This window comes from Hippoglossus hippoglossus, chromosome 14 (genome assembly GCF_009819705.1).
Source record: "Hippoglossus hippoglossus isolate fHipHip1 chromosome 14, fHipHip1.pri, whole genome shotgun sequence".
NCBI classification, from domain to species: Eukaryota; Metazoa; Chordata; class Actinopteri; order Pleuronectiformes; family Pleuronectidae; genus Hippoglossus; species Hippoglossus hippoglossus.
Window position 1 is genome coordinate 19,807,827 of NC_047164.1, and position 26,606 is coordinate 19,834,432.

The window sequence follows — 26,606 nt, forward strand, 5'->3', positions numbered from 1 at the left end:
TGAAGTGTACGTGCTCTGTCTTGGGTTTCTCATTGTCCCTTGCACAAGAGTTACTCAACAGGTCTGGGTTGTTTTGGTGGAAGCTATTGCACAATCAAGTGTGGCAGCAGTGCTGTGCTACCGTGTCTCACAAGCAGGGGTGTTGTTATGGAACTGTTTAGCATGAATTAATAGTGAAAAATGCATTGAAATTGAAATTATAATAAAAGTTTTTGTTGTGTAGTAAAAAGCACATAGTTGTGTATGTGACCTTTTTGGCACCAATTTCTAAAGTTTGTTTTTGTTTGCAGACTGTTCTCCTCAGTACAAGTGGAGTAATGATAGGGTGTATTAAATAATATAGTGCATGAGGAAATGACACAGTGCTTTTACAGTGTGCTCAAGTCTTTAAAGTCTTTGATGAAAATCTTTAGTTTGTGGTTCCCAGAGAGGGCCAAGAGTGGCTCTCCAAATGCTAAAGATTTGTATTTATCTCTGTCAACCTTCAATTGGACAAATCAGACCGCAGTGAACTCGCAGCCTTCTTGTTCAGTGCTCAGAATGTGTAAGTGTGTTTGTCCTTCAGGATAACACTGAGCACAGAAACATGCTGCACCTACATAGGGATAGGATAGATTTTGTTATTCCTTGTCATTATAGAAAGATTTTTAAAATATTTGAAATGTCACTGCTTTTGCAGAAAAAATCTGAAGTTATTGGGGGTGGGGAAATCAAAGCGTTTCTCAGAACCTCAGAAGAAATGTATACATTTTTTTTAGGAGACGTCACGGCTCGCTGTGATATGTAAGTGTGAATGCACGGAAACAGGAGCCAGAGGCCCAGACCTAGGGCACAGGATAGAGGGATTAAACCAGCATGTGTGTGTGTGTGTGTGTGTGTGTGTGTGTGTGTGTGTGTGTGTGTGTGTGTGTGTGTGTGTGTGTGTGTGTGTGTTTGTGTATGTGTGTGTGTGTGTGTGTGTGTGTGTGTGTGTGTGTGTGTGTGTGTGTGTGTGTGTGTGTCTGTGTGTCTGTGTGTATGTGTGGGTGACTGACAATTCCACCAGATGGTGAGCTGCATACCTCCTTGTCAGAGTCCCCATCTCACTGCTCACTGACAGATTCCTAGGAGGCCCGAGGCTCTGTAGTGAGACGCTCTTGTGGGCTTGTGTATGAAGATGAGTTCAGAGATGTGTCTCCTTTGAGTGAATGTGATGAAGAAACAAAAAGCTAGAAATTGCTGCGCGCTCTTTTACCCATTGTCTCCAGATCACCAGGGGATGCAGACTTATAATTGAGCGCACACAGAAACATTTACTTGAATTAGGCCTCATTAGGCCATGTACAGGCCTGATTGGGTTCCCAGTACTCTGCAGGACGAAGCAACAGGAAAACACTGGCTGGTCAGGTGGCGTGTGGGAGTGTACACAGACATGTTTCAGTGTGTTTGGGGTTGCTGTGTGTTGTTGAATGTGTTGTCTGGGAACGCGTCAGTCTTGGATTTGGCTAAAGTGTACTAAACGATTACCATCTCTACTCTCAGCAGTACTCCTTCATGGTGAACGAGACGGCAGAGCGAACTCTCTCAGAGGCATGTTGGTGTCAAGGAACATCCAAATGGAAGGCTGACAGGTAAAAACAGGCGTCCAACGTACAAGCACATCAGCAGCATCTTTGAAAAGACATGAAAGCTCTTGTTGTATTTTCATGATGTTTTTCTTAGGTCAATCCCGTGTATGATTATTTGTGTGTCCATGCAATACCCACAATGTGTGGCTAGACCCAGAGCCTCCTGTGGATGAGAGAGAGCAGAGGGACGAGGAGGAGCAGGAAACCCTGGTGCTATGGAAGAGACCTCTACTGATACTTCAGCCTGGAACTGCTCATCTCTCTCAGAGTGGATACAGAGGTGAGTCCAGAGGTTGCGAGCTGAGCTACACTTGAGGTGTTTCCTCTATTTGGCTGGCTGCAAATGATGAATTTAGAGATTTGTAACAATGTAAAAAACGTACTAGCTTCAATTGAGGAACTTTGGAAAAAAAAGTTCTTTCTAGATATTCAGTGTGTACGTCTTTTGCATGAATTCAAGCTGCAAAAAGCAAAAGATGAAACTTGGTTGTCACGTGTTTAGTCATGCTACTCAATAGAGCAGCATATAAATAATGATTTTAGTATATTCATGGGCGGAGGCTGCTGTAGTGCTGACAACAGCTAAACAGTGTTTTTGTGATGTTAGTTATTCATGATGTGATAGTGATAGTTGCTCTTCAGCCAACAAGAGAATAAGATGGTTGTCGCACTTCTCTCTCCACACACTCTCCCTCATTGACACACAAAAACACACACACATTGTCCCAGATGGGAGGTGACTCTCTCGGTGCCATCAAGGCCTCCTGCGTCATTGTTGAGTCTTCAGTTAGAAACCAAATGAAGCCTGTAATGCTGCACAGAAGATAAATCACAGGATTTGCTTCTCCTCTTTTTCCGTTGTGACTTTCCATCCTAGAGGGGACTGAACATCACCCAGTTCTTTAACAGCATCAGACTGCGCAACATGTCTTTTGCACACCTAATAATCTTTGTTGACAGCAAGAGCCCGAAAGAAGGTCAGTGTGTTCTCCCAGGGAGGCCTCTGTGGTTAAGAGTGTGAGGACAACGTGTTTATTTTCTAAACTACAAGAGGATGTGGTGAGCCGCAAGCACCGTGAGCAGTGTTTTGACTGAGAAAAGCTGCTGTTCCCCGACACTAAAAACACAGTTGTAAATGCTGCAGGGGGATGCATGCAGCCACATTACGGCTACAAGCGCACAAAGGCGTTTATCCTGAATCTTGAAGTGGTTTTTAATTTATAGCACGTGTACAGGCGTCCTCAGGGCAACATACTGTTCAGGGCTGTGGCTCTGCACTTGTTTTTCTTCAGATGGGAGAGCAGGACTTTCACATACATTTTAGTCAAAAACTTCAGGTCCTCGCAAAACAAGTTCACACAATGCTGGTTAAACCCATCACTGCCAAGTATATCTTTCTAAATTTCACGGTGTACAACAGTTTTAAATCTTGTGTCTGTGGAGACATTCCTGCTCTTGCACACTTCACTCACACTGACTAAGTCCTGTCACCGCCGGCAACATTTTGTAACTGCATTAAACCCTAATACGCTGCAGTTACGTTTGCTTAACAAAGAGTTGTGGAACCTTTCTTTCTTGCAAAGGGTCATATCATTTTTCAGAAACATCCTTCAAGGGTCATACTAAATTGTAAACACAGAACTTCTCTAATGTGATGGCTGGAACTGCTTCTATTAGCCGATGTCAAATGGTAGTGATGATGTTGTGTGAGAGTTTTCCAGGTTTGGGTCAGTCCGTCTTGCGCAGAACTGAGTCTTTGCGAGGGTCACGTTAAAAAAGCGTTTTGTAGAACTTGAGCAGAGGGAGGTTGTTGTAGCTCCTGCACCTTTGAGAACATTGTTTTGCAGCTCAATCATTTTCCGTTGTAAGTACATCAGCCGGTTTCACATTAAAAACTACACTTTTCATGTCATGACACCTCTCTCCAAATAGCTGAATGACCTTTGAACACTCACCAGGATACTCAAATGTCTTTGTCTGCCTTTACTAGTGCACACTGTAACCCTTTTCCAGCTGCACTTGCCACAACTTAAGTTCTTCGGAGTTAAGATTTGAAAGCAGAGAGAGAAGAAGCCGATCAGGACCATGGAACCTTTGGTAGTGCTGAAGACAACAATTCCTCCCCAATTTCAAATTTGTCAGTAATCACATGCACAAAAATGACTAGGTGATATTTGTTGTGTTGGCTGTGTTAAGTTTAGCATGTTAGTGTACTAACCAATGCCCCTTGATTAACCTTTTTCATCACAGCGACCGTGTCCCCACAAACTAGGCACACTGATTGAAATAATAGTTCATAGTGATATCATGAGAAATTGATGTAACATTCTGAAAAGGAGGCCCTTGTTTTTCTGTAGTATCTTGAATACACAATGTTGGTTGAACATTCAGACAACCAAAATTAATACATGAAAGTTAATACCTCAAACATATCCAAGCTGTGTCTCAATTTAGGGGCTGCATCCTCTGTCGGCTGCATTTATAGACCAATTGCGTCACAGCGGCGTGACTAGACTGTCCCAATTCCTACAAATGTGTCCTACCAGCCCCGAGCAAAGGAGGCTCCGGGTGAATTCTTCCCGGCCCAACATCTTCCATGGTTCATTGCGCTTCAGTGACGAACTGTTTTTCAAAGCGAAAACATCAGGAATATTTATTTTTAATCGTAAGTACTCAACTGAACAGAAAAACAGTACAAAATCATGTTTTCAGCAATTTGAATCAACTCAAGAACATTTTCGTTCTTAGCTTTGTTGCTAGGCAATGGCTGTAATGGCGGGACAAGCTAGTGACGCAATAGAAAGACCAGAGTGTCTCATTTTGCTTTGGCCCGACGCGGTTTACACGGCTGTTGGAGGATGCAGACGATGTCTTGTATACATATCTTGAAATGTACCATTGTTGTTTTAATGGTGGAACACATTGAACAAACACATGCACATATTATTATAATATTTTTTTAATATTATTATTATTATGGCAGTAGTGTAAAAAACAGATAGTTTGGCTCAAAGTTGTTAAAAACAAGATACCCTTTGCCTTCTCTGTCATGTGACACTAATGCAAATAGTATTTTTGACCTTATGTGTGGACTTCAGGTGAATCATTGAGCCAACATGCTGACGGACGATAGAATAGTGAGAATCACTGTGAGTGCTCTTCTCCATATTTGCTTCAGAACAACGCGCAGCTTCTCAAGTAGCACCATGGTGTCTTAAGTGGCTGTCACGTGGACCAGCCTCAGCTAACTAGCATGCTGGCTAACCCACAGACAGCCGTGTGGAAGAGGCTAATGTCAGCTGCTCTCCAGTGGGAGGAGATTTCAGCAGAGACAGAATCAGCTGAGAGACTGTGGAGAGACACAAGGAGCAGATGAGCAGGTGAAAACTACCAGTACTCCATAATGACTGTGAGGTGAAGGAGGTCTACTGTCTCACAGGTGTTGCTGAAGTTGGAAGTAGGCTAATGATTAGCTTAATTAGCTAGAAACGAAGTGATGAGTACAGGGTTTTATATACACGCATAGTTAGTGAATGAATTTCATATTTTATATAATGTTAAAAGTGTCGTGGGCAAACCCTAAAAGCTACAGTATTGCACAGCCTTGTAAAGTAAAATACTTAGTAAATAGTTATTGTGAAATATGAGATGCTAAGGACAGAAAACACATTCAAGTAATACTACAGTGTTTCTAATAGTTTGTATTTGTATTCTTCTGGAAGGTGTAACAGAGAAACTAAGACTGAAACCGTCATAAGTTACAATCTTGCATCCTGATAAAAGTTGATCAAATCCTGATACTCCAACACAGGCCGCCAGTTGGGCCCTTTTTACTTTACTATTTACTTTACTTTACTAGTACTTCACTACATAACCCAATCTTTGTTTCACAACCAACATCATAACGTGTTATATCACAAAATCATTGCTCCACTTAAAGTTAGGGCAAGCTTTATATTTGCGAATATTACATTTGACAGGACTCATTAATAAAATATAATATATATATAATATACTTATATATATATTATACTTATGTACTAATATACTTATATATACAATATTCTTTCCATCAACTGGGAAAATATTGAAAGTCTGTGTGTGTGTGTTAAAGTAAGTACAAGCTAATTTGTTGTAGAATGACAATTATGTTTTATAGTGTTAAAGTTTTAGGCCTTAAGTTATTGACCTGTCAGAAATCTGAATTTATTCTTTCTTAATACCACACACTGCATAAACCCCACTTTCGGACATGATTTATTTATTTTGAATACTTGTTAAAGTTCAAGTTTGATCATGTGCCTTTTTCTTACTTGCATCCATTGATATTGTTATCTATATTAATGTTCAAAATAAAACTACCCAACTCTGAACCTTTAGTGATGAAGTATGAAGGGTTATATGATGTATATATGCAGTCTATTGATCATATGTCTGAAATTCAACTGTGATCGTGCTGCTCCTGTCGGTGTAGTGGCTCAGTTTCCAGCAGATGTCTCTCTCCACCAGAGGAAAACATGAACATAGCACCCTTCACTTTTGCCAATACTTACTCAGAGTTTCAATGATTACTTATATTTTTTGTCTGCCCTCACACTTTATCGTCATTATTCACCTTCTTTCTCCTTACTATAATTTCTGTTCACCTCTGTGCCCTAACACTGAAATTGATCATCTCCTCCTCTCCTTCATCCAGGCTCTGGCAGCAAAGACAGACTGTGTTTGGCCTTCTGATCCGGCTGACTCTCCCCTCCATCGCCTACTGTATTGAAGGGACACCCCAGAAGGTGACTGAATACTGTAAATGTTTTTCATAGCATATTATGACCACACTTAGGTGCTGTGAAGGTTCGGCACCTAAACTCATGTCCACCACCTTGTTCGGCTGAGTACAGTAGTAGCATGTCATGAAATTTCATAATCTCTATCATTCGCCGGACAGTAAATCATGGACCCTTTCAGACATGCTCTGCACTCTGGAGAATCTCCTGCAATTCTCCGGACGTATATGTAAGAGCCCAAAGGTTGCCCCACAATTTCGGCCTACAGTTTGAGATTCATACTGCAGGAACTGAACGTCATCTCTCGCAAGTGTGTGAGCACGCTAGATCACATTTGCTTAATTATTAACCTCCGAGAACGTTAACTTTTATTTGCTGAGTTCTTAAGTCCACATAGCAAACTACTAGAGCTTAGAGTGTAAACCACAGCAGACTTGTGATATAGATCTAGAACCCGTCACCTCTGTTTTTTCCCCTTCTTGTGTTTTTCCTGTCATGAGCTGTCGTATTTTGAAACCCATAACCATAAAACGTTTCTCCTTCTTTTTTTTGTTATGTTTTACGCAGAGACTCGGATGTTGTGTAATCAGTTCTCAGTAACTACACGTAACAATCGCCCACGGCAGGCATTGCACTTAATTGTGTTCTGCCAGTAAATAGAGGTGCAGTGTGTGCAGTTTTTGTTTTGCCAGGTTTCCTGGGAAATGGAGTCTTTGGTCAGAGCTCACCCCATTCCCCCACTTGTCGATCTCCTCTACCCATCAGTCTCCTCCCTTCTTCCCGAAATCTACACGCTATGTGCTTCCTCCTGAAAACAACCTGCCTCAGCTTGAGGAAGGGTGTGTAAAAATAGGGTGATAGATGGAGTGATAGTGGTGGATGAAGGGGAGGAAGAGGAACAGAGAGGGAGAGAGGAGAGCTCTTGGCTTGCCTTACTTTACTAGTTGTGTAAGAGCATTCCTACCCTACGGCTCTGTCCTCCAAACTCAACAACAACCTCTGTCTCCAAATGTCTCTCTCACTCTCTTCTCCTCCCTCTCTTTTGCTACAACTCACTTGCCCTCTCTCACCCTCTAAAGTGCCCTCTGTATTGCACATTTTCACTCTCGTACCTTCTCTCACTCTGTTTTTGTCCCTCCCCTCCTCTCTCTGTGTGCCCCCCCCCCCCCCCCCATCAGAACACTTCTTGTTTTCCTCACACTGTGTGCATGTGTCTCTGCCATGTGGTTGACCGTCCCTCTCTCTGGCCTCTGCAGTATGTGCGTTACATGGGGAGGAAGACGCTGTGGTGCGCCTGCTGGGTAAGCCTGGGCATCCTGTCGTCCGTGGGTCTTGGCACTGGCCTGCACACCGTCCTTCTTTACCTGGTAAGACAACATTTTTTGTGTTTCTCCACAAGTTTCCCACCTCCATGCTGCAGTTATTCATTTCATTTCACGACAGAGCTGAAATTCAAACACAGTGTATGATGGTGGTTGTGCTGTGACGCAGCTCTAAAGGCTGTGTTGATTCTGTTGCTGGATTGTTGCTAAGGCTTTAATAAGAGCATTATTAAAAGCTTTCGGAGGCTCATGCACTTGCACATGCATATGTGCATGCATTTCAGAGTGGGATGGAGATGAATAGACGCCGTGGTAGCCACACTGTTTTGACAGGCAGTCCAGGAACAATCGCACTCACTGACCCCTCTGACTGAGTGCACATGAGGATAAAAACACTCTCCCTCCCCCTTTCTGAGTTCTTTCTCTTTCCTTTCACCCCGCTCTCCTGCTCCCCACTGTGTTGCTCACTCTCACTTTCTCTTACACTCCCTCCCCTCACCCGTTCTCCTTTTTATGTCTTTCCCTTGCGTACATACCCCCTTCTTCCTCCCCCTTAAATTCTCCCTCCCTCTTTCCTTCTGTTTGTGTGTTTCTGTCTGTTTTCAAGTCTCTTCGTCTCTCCGTTTGTTAGCTCAGTTCTGAGTGTCGGGAGGTGTCGGGTCTCCACTGCTGATCAGATCATGGTCTCCAAACATCTGCTTGTCTTCATTGCTCCGAGTCCATCTGTCATCAGGGAGTCCACTGTCGCACTTGTGTGCCCTTGCCCAGTGGAGCTGTACTGGAAACTTTGAAATGCGTGTCCTCCATTCTGCTGTTTTTAAAAGCCAGACCATGCTGCTCCAAATGTAATTTGAGAGTTTTTTTTTTTTTAACTCTATGGCTCAGCTCACTTCTCTGGAAGGTTTAAAGTAGGATGTCACCATCTAGTGAGCGTAGCTGCAATAGCAGCTTGTGGTGTCAACGGGTTCATGACAGAACCTGGTGCTCCTAGCTGGAGCTGCCGTGGTGCATTTTTTATAGAGTTTGACTGATGTTGTTGTATTCAAAGCCGATACTGCTGCAGATATTTTTTATTTAGTCCTCCCATAGCTGATGTTTTGGGGTATGCTGGATGTTTATATACAATTTTTGTTTTTATTTTATATGCAACTTATTAAAATCACACTTTTCCACTAAATTGACTGCTTATATGATGGAAATGGAATATATACCATGAAACATTTGCACATAGCAATTTCTGCCATAGTTATTGTAGAAACAGACAGGAAAGCTGAGAAGACAGAGGGGTATGTAACAAAAGTCTTCTGGCCAAGATTCAAACCTTAAGATGTTGTGGTTATTTTGTATGAGCTTGAACCATGAGTGCTGTCTGATCTAGTATCTGTTTCCTCTTTATAACTGTGAGGCTGAACCACAAGCAAGAAGCACAAAACTGACCTCAGAGAATTATAATGATATATCTTCTCTTCTGTAGAGCCACTGTTTAAAGAAGCCATTGAGATTCCTAAGTGATTCTGTAGATTTCTGGGTCCTGACAAGATATTTCTGTTTTCTGACAGTAAAAGTTTAAGAATTTCTGTGGTAAGTGAACTCTGTAGAGAGCCAGCAGACATGTTGTCCTGTTTTCAGCTACTAGGACTGGGTCAGTGATTATAACTATGTCAAACAAGTTCAGAACACTTGCTAAGATGTCCCCACAAATTTAAAAGTCTTAACACTCTTAGCTTTGAATTCTGGCACAGTTTTTCCTCCTTTCCATAAGACTTAATAATATGCTAGAGATGCGTAGTGAAGTGGGCCTGGGTGTTTACCAGCTCTTGACTTTGATTTACGCCCATGTCAACATTTGGAAAGAACACTACCACAATTATTCTGTAAGTGGTATACAAGTGCACCACTAGAGATATACAGCAGCTCAGGGGAGAGACTCAGTGAACTTTTACTGCACAGCTTCTCATTCAGTCTGAAGTTTGGTACAACACCTTAATGCTTTTTCACTTGACCGTGAGGAGCTGAGTAACTGAGATCAAACAACAATCGCTGCGTTGATCATGTAGTTGACCAGCAGCAATTTAACAGCAACAGTTTAGATAATTCATTAATCATTTGAGTTATTTTTAAGCAGAATTGGCAACAAGCCTCTGGTTCCTAAAGTGGAATATTTCCTATTTTTCTCACTCATCTATGATATTGTGATATCTATGACTCTCTTTGTGTGTTGGACTGTTGGTTGGTTTTGGACTGCATGTGCGTTGGACCTTCAAAGACGTCACCTTGGGCTCATTACTTCTAGCCTTACCTTCAAAGATGCACATTTTATTAAAATATTTTTAATTGACATTTTTTCACCACATAATTTACAAAGAACAGGTTTCAGCTTTTCAAATTTGAGGATCTGCGCTTTTCTCTGTTTTTATATCATTGTGCCTTTAATCTCCTTGACTTTTGCACTGCTAGTTGGACAACATTTAAAGACATCATCACTTCTTGGAACTTGTAATGGCAAGAAACAACAATACATAATAGATTAATTGATAACAAGTACACTAAGCAGTCCTAAAGATACTCCACTGTTGTACATTACAATCCAATCTTTAATTTGCTGTCAGCCAGTCTGTAATAAACTGAAACTTAAGTCAATAACAATAGATTTATAAATTATCATTAAGGTTATCGCTGACCCAGGTCATCACTGTTAACAGTCACTAGATGGTACCAGTGATCCTATAATGTCGGATAAACCGGAAGAAACATTGCAATGTTTGACAAGCAGTGTTGGATCATTGTATTGGGACCAATTCTCGTTTTAATTACATAATATATTGTCTGTCTAGAAAATGAAGCTCTGGAAAACACAAATGAACTTGAAAGCTGATATGTGGCTTTTACATAACTACTGTTTGACGTTCTAAATATTTTAGTGTCTTTCTCCAGTTAAAATAATGAGAAACTGAACAGATGCCACAAGACGTTAAGTTCTTCAAGATCATAACTAAAACAAATACATTACATCAGCAGTTCCTTGGTTATTCCCACTCTTTTGTAAGATTAGGGGAACATGAACACCAGCAGGGCTCTTATAGCCTTAAAGGTGCACGGTTGTGCTATTTTCACATGACACAACATGTGACTCTATGATGTAGCTTCCCAGCTGTCATTACGTGTCTGTCCTTTTTCGGACTTCTTTCTAGCAGTTAACTTCTTGAACGAAACTACAACGTATTATTTCAATGTGTCTTGTTACAGTAAACGTCTGCTTGCTCTGCTTTTACAGTGCTGACCTCACTGAATCTGGCCAACTGTTTTTTTCCAGTTGGCCAAGTTTTTCCATTTATCCTCTATGAAATTGAGGACAATCGTTCACGGCTTATGGGTGTATTGGTAAAAAAAAACTACCTTACCACATATTAACAGCATATATCTTTAGTAGTCAGTGCGATCAACTAGATTATGAAAGTACGTCAAAGACACCAGTAGAGGGGAGTGCAGAGCCAGGAACATGCGCACAGTCAAGAAACCAGAGCAGAAGTGGCAGCGCTCCTGTTCCCTGTCATGGGCAATTGCTGTCCTGTGTCTCCTCTGTGTTTGCATCCTGCTGAGACTGCGGGAGATCATTGTACACAGACAGGACCGGTTAATGGAGAAAGATAAAACCCCGCAACTCAAGCGTAGAGAAGAAAAAAAGCAGACTTTTTGGCCCAGCATCAAGTATATTTTATCCAGCTGCTCTGAGGGAGGAGGTAGTGGGTGGGTGCTTACAATACAGACCATGAACACAATGAAATCACGCAGGAACACTGGAGAGATCTCATTACGGCGGAGGCTGTGGCGAGAGGCGAGGATCGGGACAAACATGCACACGTCACGTACGCATGCTGAGAGTCCTGCACCTGCACATGCATCCGCCATAATGAGTGAAGATCCCAATTGGGAGTGGGACAGGCTTTCATCCCCACTTAAGTATTTAAGCGTTTATTTTGCAGTGACAACTCGTGTCGCAGACCTCCATAAATCCTCTTTTACATGAGAAGAGGTTCGCACTGTGTGTGACTCTTTGAAAGCTTGGGAATGCTGTAAATATTTTAGAGGAGAGCTCATCTGAGTCATCCACCATTAAATTACTTTCAGTAATGGCTGTTGCCATTAAGTCATTATGGGCAGCATGAAAATTGTTGTGCTCAACGTTAAATCAACAGCAACAAAGAATTAAAGTCATTATAATTGAAGCCGCGCACGTTGCTGTTTACATAATAGCAACTGGGGTAGTCTTTTTTCTCTCCCTCTTGGTTTTGAGTTGTTTTATGAGTGCGAGGTGAACATGTTGCGTCCCTCTGAGAGCATAAATGTCAGCAACCACCGGGGAGCAAACAATAGCAATCCTATGGGATACCAAAAAAATGTTCCTAACGTGTTTATGACTCATGATTTACAGTTCCCTTGTCTTTCGAAAAGTAAACCAGTGGCTCATCTAAATAAAGGAACATTCTGTAGTTTTCTATATCCAGTTTCTTTTAGGATTGACTAAATTATAGGTTGCAGCAGAGGTTTGTGTAGAATATACAGATTTTCTCCAGCAAACCCCCTGAAATTAAGTTTTGGCTGTTGGCAATTACCAGGAGCACAGCTTTAATTAGTGCCAACTATTGCAGTAAGGGCTGAGCAGGTCTGAGAGTGTGGCTTCCACACACACACACACACACACACACACACACACACACACACACACACACACACACACACACACACACACACACACACACACACACACACACACACACACACACAATGCTGCTCAGGTCCTTCAAGTTGTGCTGCTCAGATGCCGTTATACAGTTAAGAGCTGTCTGCCCACAAACACACCCACACACCCCCCCCCCCCCCCCCACCCACACACACACACACCCACACACACACACACACACACACACACACACACATACACACACACACACACACACACACACACACACACACTGTTTAACAAGAACATATGCGTGAGGGAAATTTGCTCATATGATCACCTGGCCTTTGTGTGGCTTAAACAATGACAATCACTTCTACAATCCCAGCTGAAAAACTGGACACCTTCACATTCATGTTCACAGAAACTTGGTTGCTTTGATTGAGTTGTGACTCACATCTCGCTGCTGGTCTGTATGAGCTGACCTAAAATTTCCACCACCCATGAGAGTTATTTTGTGTGTTTGTTTAGATTTGTTCATGAAGTCAGAGTTGATAAGGCTCTGTGGGAAGTTTTGAAGTTGTTCTGAGTGTCGACGTTCATTCAGAATTTTCTATTTTCGCTGTTCATGTGTCTAACATGACTCGTCATAGCATAATGTTCTTTTCTTTTGTTGGACAAAGTGATACTTTGAATATATGTTACCTGGAACATGAGTGACTCATCAGGATCAAGTTCAGTAGTTCTTTGAAAAGCTGAAAAGCGACTCTTGACTCACTACTGGCCGGCAGTAACGGATCTCTCACTTTAACTTCAACACGTCTTGGATTCAATTTGAAGCCATTCATTTTTAACTACATCTAGATAGTGTGTCAGAACTGCATCACTTGGATTTTATCCTGCTACTACTGAACTCACGTACTATAACGATAGTGTATTTTGTTTGAGAATTTTTACACTGCTCCGTTATGGAGCTGCAGCTGATCGTGAGGGGAATCATCCAAATTTTGGTTCAAATGTGAAATTTAACAAAAGCGCTTTCACTTCCTTTGGCAAAAAGGACAAAAAACAAGCCATACAATTGCTTTCATTCATGATCTTAAGTAATTCATTTTCTTCCTCATAAGGATGGAGACAAGGATCTGCCGCTACGTCTTGTGACTTATTCATCTTCATCAAGCTCCTTCAAAGACGAATACCAGAGAGCTGTGTAAATGGGAGCTTTGTGCGTTTGTGTGTTTGTGTGTGATGTTTATAAGGGCTTCTCAGTCTTAACTGTCACACCTCAGCCATCCAAGGCATGCGTCTTTCTGTGTGTGTCTTTGAGGCCCCAGGACGCCTGTTAATACCAACTACAATAACCAGTCACATACATACTCACTCACACAAATACACACTGAGAGCCCACAGGAAGCAAATCCAGCACCAAAGACAGCCTAGCGTGTTGCCAGCCTTGAATGGAACCAACAACCCTGCCAGAAAAAGCCAAAACTGACCAGACCAAACCAGAGCACTGCTGGCAGACTGCAGGTGTTAGTTGTTTTTTTTAAAGCCTAGTTTTATTATGAAATTGTTCTATAAAGGTCACCTAGTGCTTAAAATGATCCCTCCCACCACCACACATCCTCAGGTGGATGTTTCCCTGTATCAGTGTCCCTTTTCTCCAGGTGGACTTTCAACTGGAGCAATATAATGTTTCCCTGTTGTAGTTTTAGTTGGCAAAGTGAAACACACTCACAGAAGGAATTAACACATATTGTGCTTTTATTTAATTCACCCATAGTGTAATCAGAATATGAGATGCATCATCTTAATTAATTGTTTTAGATGTCTTTTTTTGAGGGATATTAGGACTATTATTTCCATTATTTACTATTTTTATTTTCAAACATATTTCTATTTTTGTTTAATCTGCCAATTCTTTTTTTAATATATAAGAAATCTCCACCACTGAAAATCTGAAACCAGAGAACATTTAACATTTGTACTAGAATTTTTAAAATAATATTATGACCTTAAATACATTTTTTAGGTATTTGACAGTTAATTATCAGATTCTTAAATATTTTAGAATAATTTAAGGATTATTAAATATTTGTGAGTTAGTTTACTTTTGGTTGAACAATCAGTTATCAAACTGTGTCAGCTCTAACTCTGATACGCAAGAAAATTTAAAAAGGAAAATTTAAATTAATAACAATTTAATTATGGATGAATTATGGTTTCCCATTTGAATCTGTTAAGCATTATTTTAGATACACAATGCATCTATCTTTTGTTCACATTATTTAGTTACTATATTGAAGAGGGTGCACATTTTGGTTTTAAATACATTTTAGTTAATTCAAAAAAAATGTTTTTGCCACATACAAATACAATTTTCTAGTAATTTGAGGTTATAAGGGGAAAAATGCAGCTTATGAACAAATACATTTAATTTTGATAACTGGTGAAGCAAACAAAGCTTTACAGTGAAAAAGTTATCCAGCTGTCATAGAAATACATAATTTATTAAAGAGAATTTGTGAAATTCTCAAATGTTAAACCTCCTCACTCAGTAAAGTTAATTAAATATGAACTCAACACATTTACATTCAATTTCCCTTTTTATCAGTGTGAGGTTTAATATCAGCTTCAAAAGGGTTGGATGGAAATGAAAGTGTTCATTTGAAGTGTATGATCCATCGCTCAGTGGGGGGTCAGAGTGAGTGTGTCTGTCTGCTAGGGGAACATATGGCAAGATGGCACAACCCAACCACATGGATAAATCACTGGGACCATCCCCTCTAACCTCCAAAATCTGTGTGTGTGTGTGTGTGTGTGTGTGTGTGTGTGTGTGTGTGTGTGTGTGTGTGTGTGTGTGTGTGTGTGTGTGTGTGTGTGTGTGTGCTTACCACCCACTTTTCAACACCCCACCCCTCCATCACTGGCCTCCGTCCATCTTTCTCTTACCTCCCTCGGAGATCCTGACCGGGGCTTCTTCATAACAAACTAACCTCTAATGTTTGTCCTGTTTAGCCTCCAGCAGTCTCCCACTGTAAGAAGTGGTCAACAGGTTATGCTAGCCGGACCGTGTCTAATGTGTTTAAATGGCCCTTGACAACCACAGCGACCTGTTAATGACTGGACCGTCCTGTGGTCGTGGTCACTGAGGACTGGTCAGTTTATGGTTACCCATTAATGTCTGGTTTTGGGATTTGAAAACTACTACCTTTGCCGACATAAATTAAGAAGAGATGTCCACAGCATGACTGGTGGATTATGGGCTGCTTCAGCTTGGGTCTCACATTAAAAAAATAAGCCTAATACAGGAATTTTATCATTTCCCCTTCAAATTAAAATCACTTAGATTTAATTGAATTGCAACCTAGTATGCAACATTTAGTTTTGGAAGGCATTCAGGGACAAAATCTTTATTTACTTATTTATAACTACAGGCCGCTACAGTTTAAATCTGACTCGTGTGCCACTGCTTCCTAATTATAATGTACTGCTTTTTTTTGACACATGATCATGTGATACGTGATCAAATTTCATCATGAGTGCAGTCACTCCCTGGCATCTGTTTCCGCTCACAGAATTAACCTGTAGTTACTGTACCATTTAAAATGTAATAAGGCCACTCACGCTCTCTCTCTCACTCAAGCTGCGCTACAGCTTGGATCATCGAGCTCACACCCTTAAATTATGCTGTGAGTGTGTTTCTGCTGAACTAACACAAATTACACAGTGACACACAAGGTCGCGCACACAAGAAAGTATTGTTCATATGTCAAGTGTTAAACACTTCAAGAATACTTTAACCGTGATGCTGGATCGTGTGCACCAGAGAAGGTGGTTGACAGTGTGTGTCAGTGGCTCTTCACAGCGGCAGCTATTGGCCTGCCAGCTTTCACATCCTCCTCCAGTGGACACACTGATGCACTCTTTGTTCTCACTGTGGCACTGAGAGGAAGCTCCTCCACGCTCATGTGCCTCAGCAACTGCGATGTTTGTGGTCAAGCCTTTGTCCAAGATAGAGCTTAAAGAACAAAGTACGACATGTTCAGAGAAATTGATCAGTTTACGATCATTATGTCAAACTCCCTATAATTTTGAGGGGCCCCCACTATTAGCAAATGTAACTCCACCTCTGTCTTTGTAGACTTTTTTGGTTTTCTTGAGGAACTACAAAATGTGACCCGTTACGATAGGGACAACAAAGAACAGCGTGGGGGGGGGGTTAACTTGACTCTGTTTAGTCTCCTATTGGCTTCAGTGGAAGTGAGAAAATGTCCTGTGGAGCTTTCCTGTCAAACAAAAATTATAAAAGAAAAATGGCACAACAGCATCAGGACTGTGTATCATGTTACCCACATTATAACATGCGAGTGTGCATGTGCACTATATTAACAAGACCATGTTCATAAGTTGCTTAGTGTGTATAGAGTGTATATAAATTGCACTTATATTGCTAAGAGGAGGCTATTGACTAAAGCCCTATTCAGCTGGTAGGTGTTCCACGGTAATGTGACTCATCATTCAACAGTTTTGAAATTACAGGACATGGTTTGTAATATACATGAACATTTAGCAACCAGAAGACCGTACCAGTATTTTACCCATGGCTTAGATTAACTCTTGCTCTCATGGCGGCTTTACTTTTTTCAGTTGTTGTATTGTTAAAAAATATGTTGGTGTACACATGTCAGATTAGCAAAAATGTACCGTAGAAAAATGAGTTGAAGGATGATCAGTTCTTTCCACTCGATTCACTTTAGAATGCAAGGATGTACTGAAGCTCCACATGTGTTTGAATTAACAGGAGGACCAATAAGTTTGATTAAATACAGTAGTCTGTGATTATTGCTGGGTTTGGTGTGAAAAATCACCCACATTAGTGCTCAGGGTGAGATTAAAATAACCGACCAGGACAGGTACTGTAATGCTAAATAAAAAAAAAAAAATCCAGGGTGAATGGGGCTTTAGATAACCAGCTAGACCGTATGATTTTAAGGATCATTCCTTTCAGCGTCTCACACTGGATGTCTTACTATGGTTGTCTGGCAGTGTTTCGACCATGTACTCTTGCTGGCATTTGCTCTGTAGTGATGATACACTGACAACACGCATGGAAACACACTTATAGACGCACTTTATTACCAGATCCAAACTGTGTTTCTCCTCAAAGTGTGTGTGTGCGGAAATGCTCGAGTGGGGATCCCACTGGTTTTGCAAGGCCAAGCACTGGTTTGTGCAGGTCGCCACAGGAATGCCAACAATGCTGCCTCCATTGCAGAGCCCATGGGGTTAGAGAGAGTAAATTTGTGTCAGTGCTGATGTGAATTTAAATATAAGGTAGATATTTCAGTATATAACCCTCACCATGACTTTTTTTAGTATCCAATGTATGAGATGGAACAATGCTGTGTGAGAGAAAAAAATACAGTACTGCCTCCACTCCATGTTTTGCATTTTTCTTTTTCTCATCATCTGATTAGTCTTTCCTCAGAGATAAGGTGTGTGTGTTTGTGTGTGTGTGTGTGTGTGTCATCAAGCCAGCAAAAGGACACATTGGGCAGTTACCTGGATGCTGTGGGCTGGGCTACAGATTAATGGTGACTCACCTGTACAACTTGAGAGGACTGGGCTTTTGTGTGTAAGTTGAGAAGCAATGACACAGCACGAAGGAGAGGGAGAGAGCAGATACCCCAAGTCACGCAACACTCACAACAGTTGGCAGGCGGCCTGTGTGTGTTTGGTAAACACACACATTACCTGAGATAGAGCTGGAAAGTGTGAGCAAGAGGAATAGTCTTTCTTGGCCACTCAAACATTCTGCTGGAGGAGTACGTCTAGGTGCATGTGTGTGTTTTTATTTGTGTGTGTGTCGTGTGTGTGTTGTGTGTGTGTGGACTTGAGGGCAGCATGATCTCATTGCACAGTCAGTGGGGAGGATATGAGGCTGGGGAGTCTTCAGCCTGACTGGGTCAGTACTGGGAGTCTCTCTCTGGGTCACTGATGATTTTCCTATTTGTATTTTGCATTTGTAAGAAGCATCAGTCATTTTCAAGTGCTGGGAGTGTCTTATTATCAGTGTAAATACTACAATGACTGCTTACTAATACCGTGTGTGTAGAAACAAATCTGGTGTCATCTAAAGGGAGTGCACTGAGAAGGCGTAGCTGTTTCCTGTTGCCTCACACGCTACTGTCTGTCCTGCCCTCCCCCGTCTTGTCCTGTCCTGTCCTGTCCTGCCTTGTCCAACACAGCTCCGGAAGTCTCAGCCCCACCCCACTCCTGCCAGATTGCTTTGGCGCTACATTGCATAATGCCAAACTGCCCCCGTGCGTCACTGGGAGCACCCTTCCTACACACATACGCATGAGTGTAAACACATGGAATACACACTGAGTACACATGGCTGTCATTTCAGATCAATCCAGACTTTTGCCCAGTGTGTAACAGAGGAACTGCAAAGTTACATGACCTCTTATTCCTACACTTCCGAAAACCTTATCAAACAATGTTAGCCGTGTTATCAACTTCACTTTCATACTGAGCCAGGGCAGATCACCAACAGCCATTTGTACTTCGTTTCCTTGTTCCTCTCATAACAACTTTAGTAACTGACACTGCAGGAATAACAGTTCATTTTACAGTTTCCTTATGGACTGTTGTATTTGTTGTACACCGCCTTTGGTTTGACCTGAACAAGAAATAAAATTACTCTTCAAATCAGATGTGTTAAATTAACTTTTAACCCTCAATCTTGGAGCCAATTGGCTTCTGGGGAAAACAGGCAATATTTCTTGCAGTGACTCCCATCTTCTGTTCTTCGCACACTGTTTACAGTTTCTCTTATCATACGAGTCCAACGTTTCTCCACACAAAACTCAAATCGATACTTTTTGTTGGTATTTTAGGTCAAGATTAAATTTTGCCAAATTTTTGTTCATAGCTATCTTCATATGAATGCAGATAAATGAAAAAGGCAATAGCTGATGCATTTTTTGCTCTCCATGCGGACTGTTTACCTGCCGGTAACCAGAGCCTGCTCAAATGGTCAAACTACAAACAGAAACCAGAAGGTTTCCAGACCCAAAATCCTGTCCCTCACCTGCAAATTCTGCATATTCAAATGTAGAATCTGTTTAGAAAGATTATTTAAAATGATAGTTCACCCAAAAATGAAAATTCTCTCATTATATACTTGCCACTATGCCAATGTAGGGGTGGGTGAAGTGTTTAAGTCCACTGCTCCTGTGGTGTCATCCAAGGAGTCCCCAGTCACTTCAATTGTATTGGATTTGGCTGCAACACTGACCGTAACTAACTAACTAACCCTAAACCCTATTGTGAGGTAACAATGGAAAGTTGAATTGCTTCACATTAACAAAATGCTGCAATTAGAGAAAGAAGATATCAATGCCAATGCTGGTATTTCAAAACTTCAAAATTTTCAAGATGAATTTCTTTTTGTCATCATCGTGGGTGTTTTTAAACCAAAATGGCTTCTGTGCTCACTTTTTTCCCCACCAAGGGCTCTTCTCTCTTTGACTGTTAACACTTTGATTCTCCTTAAATAGTTTTAAAATAGTATGTTAATCTTTTGCATAATGCTTCATCTTAATCATATGAGCAAGGAAAGCAGAATGAAGATTCACTCTTAATGCTAATTTATAGTGACTTCCTCCACTGCTGGAGTAACTACAGAAGACACTGACCCATATAAAACTGTCTTAGTGTTGTCATTCACTATTTGACTCATTGCTCTCACTTTGTGGCCATGCAGATAAAGAAGGGTTCTTCCTCTGACTCAAAACACAGTTGTAGTCACCCCCACTATCTTTCCCTTCTTTATCTTGTTCTCTTTATCTGCCTCTCCTCCACCTTTCTCTCTTTTTTTCTCAGGGACCACACATAGCATCTGTGACCCTGGCAGCATATGAATGTGGTTCGGTGGATTTCCCCGAGCCACCATATCCAGACCAAATCATCTGTCCCCAGCACGCAGCACCAGAACTAAGCTCTGATGCTGAGGTGGTGGGTGTGGCCTCTGCGGGTGTGGGGTCAGCAGCCATCCAGGGAAGCGTCTCTCTCTGGACCATCATGTCCAAAGTCCGCCTGGAATCCTGTATGTGGGTGAGTGCCTGTTACACACTGAATGTGCATTCTGTTGACCGGCACAGCGAACTGCACAGAGCTAAGCTTTCTCATGGCTCAGTGTTGGTCACAGTTCGCCACGACCTTGGACATTCACCACAGCTTTGAGCAGTGTTCAGACTGAGTGCTTTGAAATATTGTTGCTGTCAGGTGAAACCCTCATATCTCCCAAATGCAATTATCTTGGGAGCTGAGAAATATAGTCTTGTTTATAGAATAACCACCATGCATTTCTTGAATATGTCCAGTGGGTTTTTGTCATTAGACAGAGGCTGGTAGAAACATGACAATTACCAGAATTTAAGGCTTTTAGAGACCCATTTTTCCAAGGGCAGGGCATTTATATGCCAAGGACTCCAAATTAGGTGCACAAATCAAACTTTTTACTCTGACTGAACCAGCAATTTATAGTGTGGTAAGAGAACAGTGGAAAAGGTGAAAACTTGACAACTCCTGTATATTTTCTGTGTGTTAACATGTTGATACAAAGATTTAAAGATCTCCCTCCAAACAAGTTTGCATATTGCCGACTTAGTGTGAATTTAGATAAAGTACTGGACGCAGATCCCATAGAACCTAGCATTGTTGTTCTGTCCCACCATGCTGGCTCAGATATGTACACAGGCACTGATCTGGCTCTGTGTCTACCCCCACTGTGGACAAGTGTCAATGCACACACACACACACACACACACACACACACACACACACACACACACACACACACACACACACACACACACACACACACACACACACACGTATATCGTACAACGTCACAGAATCTGTTTTGGGCCATTTCTAACAAAGTGACTCAGTTTTTAGACCATAGTCATTCTCTGCTGTTTTCTCAAGATGTCGAGGTAAAGTTATTGTCTTTGTTTTTTTGGAGTTTGACGCATGTATCTCCACCAGAAAAAGCTTAAACCTTTACTAGTGGATGTATGCAAATTGGCATTTTCACTGTGTGTGAAAATATATTCATTGATGCTCGGAAAACCCCTGCTCCTTACCATAATTTCCCTTATGCAGTGTCAGTGGTTTCACACCTCTAACCAGCCCTGTGGCTGAAGAGAAAGATGAAATATTTTTGATCTACAGTCTTACAACTGACATTTTTACCACTTTATAGTAGAATAAAAAGGTAACACATTATAATGTGTATTATTATAACTTTAAAAAAAACTCAAAGCGTCTAGTTCTGCTTAGACCAGGGCTCTGTTGACTCACACAGAGTTTCTGTGAAACCACTGACAATGGCTTGTTCTACTGTTACACACATGCAGTTCACACAAAGACAGTGAAGTGGCAGTCACATTCCATTATCAACATATTTGTTAGTGCAGTATCTTTGTATGTGCATTGTTATTCTCCATTAACCTTTTCTTTCATAATGAGAAAGGCAGAACTACTGAACACTGAAAAAGAGAACCTGGTCACCGACACATGGTTTGAGTTTGAAATCGTTCTATTATCTGTTTCCCTGTTCTGCAGAATGTGGAAGGTGCTGAGGTGAAGGGGAAACACAGTTCCTCAGCTACTTCTTCATTACTGGGGGTGTTACAGGAACCAGACAGGCTTTGCACCACCCGTTGTGTACTATGATTGGCCTTTAGGCTTCCTTACTTTTCTAATACATTAACTATACACACATAGACTACCGGTCAAAGGTTTTAAAACACCCCCATGTTTCCAGTTTTTATTGAAATAAAAAAAAAAACTGGTTCTACATCCTCTGATGCATCAATGAGATAATACTTGCAGTACATTAATATCATAATGTTGAGAAAAAAGCAAGTAAAGTGTGAAGACAGACTGGTTGGACTGGACAGAAGGTGAAAGCAAAGCAACCTACAAGTGCAACACATTTATGGAAACTTCTGCAATAGAGTTGGATAAACTTTCCAAACTAAATATGATTTAATTTAGGATTTAAGATTCAATTCTTACCATCCACAACAGTGCAGCTGGTATTGTTTTAAAAGTAAGCGACATGAAGGCAGAGTTTAAAGATGGGTTTAACCTATGAGTACTGAGGAAGGCAAGGCAAGGCAGTTTTATTAATAAAGCACATTTTATAGGCACAGAGGTACTGTACAGGGACTTTAAAAACAAAACAGAGACAAAATTAAAAGAAATCAATCTGAAAGCACAGTTTGAAGCAATTTCAAGCAAAAGGAGAAAGATTAAAAGGAGGAAAAAGTAATAAAAAAAGTGTGTATAAAAATTTAAGTTGAGTGAAATTGTGTTTTACAAATAACGTAGAAATGTGTAAAATAATAAAATTATAATAGAATAAAATAAAATGATGGTACTATGACCTTGTAAAATTGTTGCTGCAATAGATGGAGCAGTCATACAATAATATAGTAATGACTTCTGTGCACTAATCTTGTAATTTAATAATTACTAGACATTGCAGCTGGTGTAATTACATGTCAGGTACAGACATTACACTATGTATATACAGTAAACAAATATATGTTGCACACATATTTATACATGCTCACAAATGCAAAATTAGAAACAGACACACGTACATATGTGATAGAATTATATTATATAATACTGTAATAAAGAATAACCTGATATTATGATCCACACCGTTCACCCCTTAAAATAATGATGCACATGCTGTTATAAAGACACACCCTGTCTTATATATCTACACCCCATCTGCTGTGTGTGTGTGTGTGTGTGTGTGTGTAAGCCTGCATGTAAAAAAAAGTTTGTATGCTTGATTTACTGGAGTCACATTTCCTCTGAGCCCAGCGTCAGCCCCAGCAGCAGCAGCACCGTGCTCTGATGTATGATATAGGAGTCTGTGTTTGTGGGTGTGTGTGCCACCTAATCCCTCTGGACTCGTCACCACTACACCCCTGTAACCCCAGCCTGGCATGGCCTCGGCTGAGGCTTGTCAGCTCTACAGTTGGAGACACCTGTTGCGCCCACGATTTCAAAGCACCCCTGCCAACATTCCCCCTCCTTCTGTCGGCCTCCCACTGGTGATGAGACATGACATTCCCCCTCCCAGCCATAACCACCACCACTGCCTCCTCTCCTCCTCTCCTTTCTCTTTCCTCCTCTGTCTGTGTGTTCTTCTGTTACCTCTTGAAACCTCTCTGTCCACTACTGCCGCTCCCTGAAGTGCTCCACTTCAAACGACGCCACAGTGCAGGTGGATGTGTTTCACTGCACCGTGCACAAAACAGACACACACACACACACACGCACACACACAGAGGCGCATGCAGTCTCACAAACGGAGGCAGAGCTATTGAATGGAGCAGCTGCCAGGGAGATTAAGGCACGTCTCCATTATGAGAAAGAAAACTGGCAGATTTCATCAAAGAGTGCAGTGTTAACAAGAGAATAGGGTGTCCAGATTAAAGATGCAGTCTGCCAGGTTTTGGGTTAGCGCCGCCTCCTGAGAATGATTGTTTGGGCTTGTTGTCGCTGCCATGGTTGCTAACTACCCACTAATCATCTCCTGGCTCAACCATCCAGCTACATGGAGGTAATGTGGCTGTGATTAGTCAGTTATGTTCTTCTGAGAGAGAGGGAGATTTCAGAGCTGGAGCTTTTTTTTCCAGTTCCTGTCTGTAAACTGCAGGACTTTTGGAAAGTATCGGGGCTTGAAATCATAGACATGTCACCTGTGATTTTAACTTACACTAACTAAATCCACAGCAGCTTCTATTATCCCCCTGTTGCGACCCTACTCTCCCCCTGTGCCTGGAAACATTAAAGTAATGAGCTGTGAGCAACTCCAAAAACACTGCATTTCTTGGCGGCTGTTTTCATTGTGTTAATTAAGTCTGTAGCCCTTACCCCTCACTCCCCCACCCTCCTCTTCATCCTCATGTTTTGGCAGTATGAACTTGTTGAACCCGACCAAGTGCTGAGGATTTATTTCCCCTCAAATCACTTCCGCTTTTTTCCTGTTAAGCCTCCCTCAATCACACGGGCTCCAGAGCTTTATAGGTACAAGCTGCTTTTGGCTGTTAGATATTGGTATTTTGGTTGCTTTAGACCTCAGCTGGGCTCGTTAGCACTTCTTAGATTGTTAAGAAACGCTGTATTTCGCATGTCCAAAGTAATTTAGAAGAGTGCAGTGTGTTGATGTGTTATATAGAGGTGACACCCTTGGCTTGTATTTTATGTGTCCGTGTCATTTTGTAATCATCTGTGGGATTTTCGTTCTCTTAGATCATTAAATCATTCTGTCTTAATCCCATTCAGCACATCGATCACACAATCCCAGACATCAAGCAGTGCAAGCTCCTTTGGTCAGTTGATATTTTTATTTTGCTCCATGAACGCACCCTATTTACTTGATTTTATTAAAAGATACAAGCAATATCTACCACCGCATCTGAATACAATTTAATTAAAGTAGATACAAATAAACAACTTGCAACAACTAACATCTCTCTGTCTTTTTCAAAACTATGTTTGATTCAGATTTATTGGCAAGACCGGACAAAAGTCTGTGTTGCCAAAACAATACTTGAAAGAACATCACGTCAGCGAGTATTATATACACCAATAGCTGAGCCGCAATAATTAACCATCTCCGTGGTGTGTGTGTGTGTGTGTGTGTGTGTGTGTGTGTGTGTGTGTGTGTGTGTGTGTGTGTGTGTGTGTGTGTGTGTGTGTGTGTGTGTGTGTGTGTGTGTGTGTGTGTGTGTGTGTGTGTGTGTGTGTGTGTCTGTGTGTGTATGTGTGTATGTGTGTGTGAGAGCAGGGTGCAGGTACCGCTATAGGAGAGCTTCCTCCCTACTTCATGGCCAGGGCTGCGCGGCTCTCCAGCGTTGACCCTGATGATGAGGATTACCAGACGTTCAAGGAGATTCTGGACCAGACCCACTCTGCACAGGTGACACATCTTCCCCAGCTCAGCCTTCATCCTCATTACCCTCTTCTATCTGACCCTTCTCACCCGCTACCCCACAACACTCATCCAACTTTTCCTTTTACCTGCATTCTCACCTCCCTGCTCTGCAATTCTGTGCTTGTTCCTTGAACTAAATCAATTATTGCCCCTTAATTCCCCCAAAGTGTAAATCTGGTGTGCCAAATTTACCACCTCGCACTGTGCGACTATGTGTGTGTGTTTTTGTCTGTGTGCGCCTCTGTCTTTGTGAGAGTTACAAAGTAATAGACCTTGCAAAATTAGGATATTTTGGGAAAGGGAACACATTTTGGTCAGTCCTCACCACAACTTTAAAGGGCTTTCATGGTGAAGAGTTTTAGGGTCATGGTTAGAATTAGAATTAAGAGTTAGGCTTTGGGAAATGGTGTGGGTTGGGCATTTAGTTGTGATGGTTAAAGTTAGTTTTGGGTAAGGGGCGAGGGAATGCATCATGCATGTCAGTGTCCTTTCAAAGACAGAAGTGCAAGTGTGTGTGTGTGTGAGTGTATCTTGACCACTGACCATATCCCAGCGGTGCAACACACGTCTTGACTCAGAGAACAGCTATGCTTGTTAAAAAATATGTTTTCATATCAAACATCCCTGCAAATGTTTCAACAATGCCTAACAGCTCATTGTAAATATTTATTTTCCTACCTCTTGTGATTATGAATGAAGGAAGAGAATTGGGGGGGAAATACGTGTGTGGTTTTGTAAAAGGCTTTTCGTCAGAACTGCCTGTCCTGACACAGGAATGCTCTTCTCTCTCCAGCAGTGTGGGTCAAACAGTCAGACAGGTCAAGTGCACTGAGACAACTGCCTCCATAAATGGTTTTGAACTTTACAACAGGCTCACTGACTCCTGCATTTGCAAATAAACTATAGCAGACAGTCCCAGCAAGTTAGCAAATAAATCCCCTGGTTGAGGGTATCCCAGAAATTCGAGGGATTACTGAGTGATTCAGAGGAATGTTTCTGTTTGTTTACAATGTGCATTTCACTTTTCAGCCTGAACACAGGATTAGTAACAGCTCAACCATGCTGTGATATGAATCATTCATTACTATCATGCTTTCTTTGATAATTCAACTACAAAAGGAGAAAATGCCTGCAATGAATGCCTCTGGTTATCTATCTAGGCCATGTTTCTGTGTG

At 41.5% G+C, this 26,606-nt stretch overlaps 1 protein-coding gene across 3 annotated transcripts in view; it reads left to right on the plus strand.

The window, feature by feature from the left end:
- Positions 1-26,606, plus strand: part of LOC117774102 (vacuole membrane protein 1-like) — a 61,086-nt gene that overhangs the window by 480 nt on the left and 34,000 nt on the right. The window contains exons 2-7 of one of the 3 annotated variants that reach the window (XM_034606210.1): positions 1,546-1,610; positions 1,803-1,887; positions 6,304-6,394; positions 7,645-7,755; positions 20,285-20,515; positions 25,284-25,415. In XM_034606210.1, the coding sequence (XP_034462101.1) occupies positions 1,546-1,610; positions 1,803-1,887; positions 6,304-6,394; positions 7,645-7,755; positions 20,285-20,515; positions 25,284-25,415 (715 nt within the window). Of the gene's footprint in view, positions 1-1,545; positions 1,611-1,802; positions 1,888-4,600; positions 4,988-6,303; positions 6,395-7,071; positions 7,337-7,644; positions 7,756-20,284; positions 20,516-25,280; positions 25,416-26,606 lie in introns of those variants that run through there. The other 2 variants (XM_034606211.1, XM_034606212.1) reach the window with 2 other exon arrangements.